The 6,162-nt window shown below is 42.0% G+C and overlaps 1 protein-coding gene across 3 annotated transcripts in view; it reads left to right on the top strand.

Annotated features, from left to right (window-relative positions):
- Positions 1-2,577: 2,577 nt before the first annotated feature.
- Positions 2,578-6,162, top strand: part of scp2a (sterol carrier protein 2a) — a 128,643-nt gene continuing 125,058 nt past the window's right edge. For all 3 annotated transcript variants that reach the window (XM_060928684.1, XM_060928670.1, XM_060928678.1), the window contains exons 1-4: positions 2,578-2,730; positions 4,222-4,273; positions 4,359-4,430; positions 4,516-4,647. In XM_060928684.1, coding sequence (XP_060784667.1) covers positions 2,680-2,730; positions 4,222-4,273; positions 4,359-4,430; positions 4,516-4,647 — 307 coding nt within the window. In that variant the 5' untranslated portion in view covers positions 2,578-2,679. The remainder of the gene's footprint in view (positions 2,731-4,221; positions 4,274-4,358; positions 4,431-4,515; positions 4,648-6,162) is intronic.

The following is a 6,162-nucleotide window of genomic DNA, read 5'->3' as shown; positions in this document are numbered from 1 at the left end:
GAGCAACCCCATGCGAACTCCACACAGAAAGGCCCCTGCTGGCCACTGGGCTCGAACCCAGAACCTTCTTGCCATGAGGCGACAGTGCTAACCACTACACCGCCCGATATGATGGACTGGATAATGTTAAATGAGAAAAGAAGCTCGTTTGTTTGTTTTGAGGAGTAACAGCGAAATCTGACGATTATCACTTGTGTCTGAGATGATTTTTTTTCTGCCATTTGAACTGTGCTAGCAGTAACAGTGTGACATCAGAGCGACACACTAATGCTAACTTGCTATAGAAATAAATTAAAAATAAAATGCAACACTACAATCATTGAACACGCCACAAACGTGTTTAACGTGATTCACTGTGGAGTTTTCCTTTAATTAACTGAAAAATTCTTAAATCAAACTTTCACTCACATACTCTTTATGACTGACTATATATTATATAACAGAATAATGCTTCTCTTATTTGTTCCTTTTAAATTCAAACCCTATAATTTTACTTTCTTGCATCACAACTTCAACTCGATCACTGACTGGGTGGAGTCGACTCCCACTTTCCAAAGTCCAGATATAGGGAATCGATTCTTCAGAGTCGACTCCCGCTTTCCAGTGCCCAAATATAGAGAATCGATTCTTTGGAGTCGAATCCCTCTTTCCAAAGCCCAGATATAGGGAATCGATTTTTCGGAGTCTACTTCTGCTTTCCAAAGCCCAGATATAGGGACTCGATTCTTCGGAGTCGAATCCAGCTTTCCAAAGCCCAGATACAGGGACTCGATTCTTCGGAATCGAATCCTGCTTTCCAAAGCCCAGATATAGGGACTCGATTCTTCGGAGTCGAATCCCGCTTTCCAAATTCCAGATATAGGGAATCGATTTTTCGGAATCGAATCCCGTTTTCCAAAGACCAGATACAGGGACTCGATTCTTCGGAATCGAATCCCGCTTTCCAAATTCCAGATATAGGGAATCGATTCTTCAGAGTAGAATCCCGCTTTCCAAAGCCGAGATATAGGGAATCGATTCTTCAGAGTAGCATACCGCTTTCCAAAGCCGAGATTATAGGGAATCGATTCTTCAGAGTAACATACCGCTTTCCAAATTCCAGATATAGGGAATCGGTTCTTCAGAGTCGAATCCCGCTTTCCAAAGCCCAGATACAGGGAATCGATTCTTCGGAGTCGAATCCCGCTTCCCAAATTCCAGATATAGGGAATCGATTCTTCGGAGTCGAATCCCACTTTCCAAATTCCAGATATAGGGAATCGATTCTTCAGAGTAGAATACCGCTTTCCAAAGCCCAGATACAGGGAATCGATTCTTCGGAGTCGAATCCCACTTTCCAAATTCCAGATATAGGGAATCGATTCTTCAGAGTCGAATCCCGCTTTCCAAAGCCCAGATATAGGGAATCGATTTTTCGGAGTCTACTTCTGCTTTCCAAAGCCCAGATATAGGGACTCGATTCTTCGGAGTCGAATCCAGCTTTCCAAAGCCCAGATACAGGGACTCGATTCTTCGGAATCGAATCCTGCTTTCCAAAGCCCAGATATAGGGACTCGATTCTTCGGAGTCGAATCCCGCTTTCCAAATTCCAGATATAGGGAATCGATTTTTCGGAATCGAATCCCGTTTTCCAAAGACCAGATACAGGGACTCGATTCTTCGGAATCGAATCCCGCTTTCCAAATTCCAGATATAGGGAATCGATTCTTCAGAGTAGAATCCCGCTTTCCAAAGCCGAGATATAGGGAATCGATTCTTCAGAGTAGCATACCGCTTTCCAAAGCCGAGATTATAGGGAATCGATTCTTCAGAGTAACATACCGCTTTCCAAATTCCAGATATAGGGAATCGGTTCTTCAGAGTCGAATCCCGCTTTCCAAAGCCCAGATACAGGGAATCGATTCTTCGGAGTCGAATCCCGCTTCCCAAATTCCAGATATAGGGAATCGATTCTTCGGAGTCGAATCCCACTTTCCAAATTCCAGATATAGGGAATCGATTCTTCAGAGTAGAATACCGCTTTCCAAAGCCCAGATACAGGGAATCGATTCTTCGGAGTCGAATCCCACTTTCCAAATTCCAGATATAGGGAATCGATTCTTCAGAGTCGAATCCCGCTTTCCAAAGCCCAGATACAGGGAATCGATTCTTCAGAGTCGAATCCCGCTTACCAAAGTCCAGATACAGGGAATCGATTCTTCGGAGTCGAATCCCGCTTTCCAAATTCCAGATACAGGGAATCGATTCTTCGGAGTCGAATCCCGCTTTCCAAATTCCAGATATAGGGAATCGATTCTTCGGAGTCGAATCCCGCTTTCCAAATTCCAGATATAGGGAATCGATTCTTCAGAGTAGAATACCGCTTTCCAAATTCCAGATATAGGGAGTCGATTCTTCAGAGTCGAATCCCGCTTTCCAAATTCCAGATACAGGGAATCGATTCTTCGGAGTCGAATCCCGCTTTCCAAATTCCAGATACAGGGAATCGATTCTTCGGAGTCGAATCCCGCTTTCCAAATTCCAGATATAGGGAATCGATTCTTCGGAGTCGAATCCCACTTTCCAAAGTCCAGATATAGGGAATCGATTCTTCGGAGTCTATTTCCAGCCCTGTGTATTTTGTGGAGTCGGGTTGTTTCTGTCTCCTTTAGTAGGACTGCTGCCTCAGTCAAGTGCAAAATGGCTCCTGCGAAGAACAGAGTGTTTGTTGTTGGTGTCGGGATGACGAAGGTAAAAAAAAAAAAAGTCTTAGAGCTGAATTATTTATCATGAATAAACTAACTAACTAACGGCCGTTTATTTAGCCGTATGCTACATGCTAGCTGGCTAAATTAGCTTGTTTGGAGTTTGCACTGCTGACCTGTTAGTCTTCACAACTTACTTATTTGAAGGATTATAAATGTAATTTAATGTATGTAGCTGTATTGTATATTTTCTAACCTGTCTTAAGTAGCTGTCAGTGAGCTGTCAAGCAGTTGAATAGCATTTTAAAAGCTATATTTGTGTCTCATTTGCCTGAATAACAAACTGCTGTAGGTTGTAGGACTCTAAATAAATAAATAAATAAATAAATAAATACAGCTCTGTAATATTTTCTAACCTTTTTTTCCTTCAGTCTGTGCACATATAAAATGTGTCTTTTAAGAGCTTTTATCTTAGCTTTTATCTTATCTTAGAATCTTTTAAGAGCTAATATTTGATTTGCAGTAACTTTTTAATCTGGGTACAAAGTTCAAGGTTGCCATTACACAACTAGTAGGTCAGAGTCCATAGAGTTCAGAGTTCATTACATCAGTGTTTAGAAAGAAATCAGATTAAATGTGGAAGTCCTTATAAACTACACTCCTTGGCCACTTGAATAGGAACCCGTTCTTGATTCTGAGATCCCTGTTTTTGGCTGTGGGAGTGGAACCCAGTGTGTTCTTCTTTCTCTGTTGCATGCGGAGATGCTTTTCTGCTCACCACGGATGTAAAGAGTGACTATATGAGTTGCTAGATCTTTCCTGGCCGAAAAGCTCTGGCCGTTTTCTGATTTCTGACAAGGCATTTGGAACTGTCGCGCCTTCGCTCGCTGGATGTGTTTTGTTTTTCGCACCATTCTGTGTAAACTCCAGGAGATCAGCAGTTTCTGAAATACTCAAACCAACACCCATGCCACAGTGAAAGAAAGAAAGTCACACTTCTTTGTGGAAGTTTGCTGATTAGAGAACTGCGTAAAACAGAACAGCAGGTCGAAGGGTGTATTTGTTAAAGTGGCCGGTGAGCGTAGGTTTTTTTAAAGTAATTATTTTAGTCCCCTGCCTTAAAAGCAGGATTAATTTTAAAACCACCACTCTTTGACTTGCATTTTCCATGTGACCTCGTTGACCCTGGCACTGGATCCGGACTGGGAATACACTCTCCCAGAACAGTACGCTGCTCCATTATTCACACACTTGAACACACTCTAGGTGCAGATTAGTGTCGCAATCCAGCTAGTCACGTTTCTGGGAGTTGAGAGGAAACCGGAGAACGTGCAGGAAACCCAGCAGACACAGGGCTGAGAGAAATCAAGACTGAGTAGGTTAACTTAAAAAATATCTAACGAGGTCTCTTTTTTTAATATAATGATGCGGCAACAGAATTCTACAAGATGCATGGAGTACTTTTTGTTTGTGGTGTAATGTTTCCTGCACTCTTCCATCATTAGTACAGTAATTCAAGCCTCTGTTATATCTGCAGTTTGATAAGCCAGGTGTGAAGGATGATTATCCAGAAATGGCCAAAGAAGCAGGTATGGTTTAGTTTTTTTTTTTAAATGAATAAAACTGTATATAAATCAGTGTCTTTTTATTGATGTTTACTTCTGTCTGTTTTAGGAGAGAAAGCATTAGCTGATGCAGGAGTACCGTACTCCGCTATCGAGCAGGCCTGTGTGGGTTATGTTTACGGTACTCTCTTTCATTCCTTTATTGTCCACTTGGTCAAATATGATCGTGAGTCCAGATTTTGGTTGAGTTTGTTGTGTTCCTGAAGGCGACTCTACATGTGGACAGCGTGCTATATACCACAGCCTGGGTCTGTCCGGGATCCCTATAATCAACGTCAATAACAACTGTTCCACCGGTTCCACGGCGCTCTTCATGGCCCGACAACTCATCCAGGGAGGTATGAGACTCGGCATGTTATCTTGGTATTACTAAAATAATCCTTTAGGTCTTGCCGAGTTTCCCAGTGTAAACACTGAAACGCACTGTTACTATACCTTCCATCAAGGCTCGACATTAAGGATTGCCCGGGACAAGTGGGATATGTCCCCGACATGCCCAACCGGGCACGTTAGGATGAGCGCATATTACGAACTAGCACCACAAAAATTAGGCTTTTTGATCTTTTCTTTCAGTTCCTAAAAGCGTCCTTCACTACGTATCCGCCATTATGTCTTGGCTGTTTTCTTAGTCTCGGTTTCATTTACTGCTTTGCGAGTTATTCTACTATATCCCCCCCGCTGGTGTAGTATGGTACGTGTACTGTTTATAGACCCCTTGCGCATGACGTCACGCATCACGTGATAATTACAGCTGGGGTCAGACAGACACCGTCTTTCATACAAACAGCTTAATCTGTCTTCGATACGGTTAATTTTTGTGCAGTTTTTGCTCGTTCAAACAGAGAAATAGATCAAAGGCATCACCGTCTCCCCGCTATCAAGAAAAATGGCAACAAATAGAAGCAAATGCTTCAAGAACAACGAGGAAACGAGCGGTTAAAGAATACGACGAGAGGAGCTCAGTCTGAAAACGATTGTACTTAAAATGTATTTTACAAAAACAGAAAGTCGGAAGTGAGGACGGAAGAGTTTGCTTAAGAATCTCGTGTTTTTTTTTTTTTTTTCCTGCTCGCATTCGAGTTAGCGCCTTCGTGAAAGGGTTTGATTTTCTTACAGGTGAAGCCGCTTCCTTATTCGACACAGAAAACCCAGATTGGTTTCAAACAACTCGGGTATAAAAAACTCAACAAGGACTGACATGCGCGATAAATCCTGAAAGAACAGAACAGATTAAGAGCAGAGAGAGCTGGAGCTTTGGTTCTGTTATCAGAGGAACACAGTCCTGTGTAAAATATTTATATATCGGGGTTTTTTTTTGTTATATCATCCACCTCTAGGTTTAAAAAAAAAAACAACAACCCAGTGTTGCGTCATGACAGACCGGCTGCACTGATTCAGTTGCAGGTTGCCAGGTCTGTATAAAACACCCAGCACCTACACACTAAACAATTTAAAACTCAAACATTATCCTGTCTGTCATGACGCAGCGCGGGTTATAAATATTCTCAAACCCAGTACTGTTCAAAAATCTTGGCACCCTGTTGTTTTCTTAATGCAAACTTTACAACAGCTGCATGCATGTGAAATGGAAATAAAATCGACCAAGGCAGGAAAAACTATTTTGGATAAAATTATGGTTTGTTCCAAGTAAAAAAGTAACCAATAACCTTCAACTCAGTGTGTGATCTTCATTTCATGCTGCAATTCACAATTATTCTATGGTTTTCCTAAAAAAACCAAACAAACTACTCGCAAAATAGGGGGAAAGTGACGATATTGGGGGGCAAATGGAAATGAACCCCCGCTTGCTCCCAGGGAAAGCGGGTTTAAAGTGCTGATGACATGTTTTTGAC

This window comes from Neoarius graeffei, chromosome 1, assembly GCF_027579695.1.
Source record: "Neoarius graeffei isolate fNeoGra1 chromosome 1, fNeoGra1.pri, whole genome shotgun sequence".
In the NCBI taxonomy this organism is placed as follows: Eukaryota; Metazoa; Chordata; class Actinopteri; order Siluriformes; family Ariidae; genus Neoarius; species Neoarius graeffei.
The sequence above is the reverse complement of the archived record's forward strand: the minus strand, read 5'-3'. Positions and strand labels throughout refer to the sequence as shown.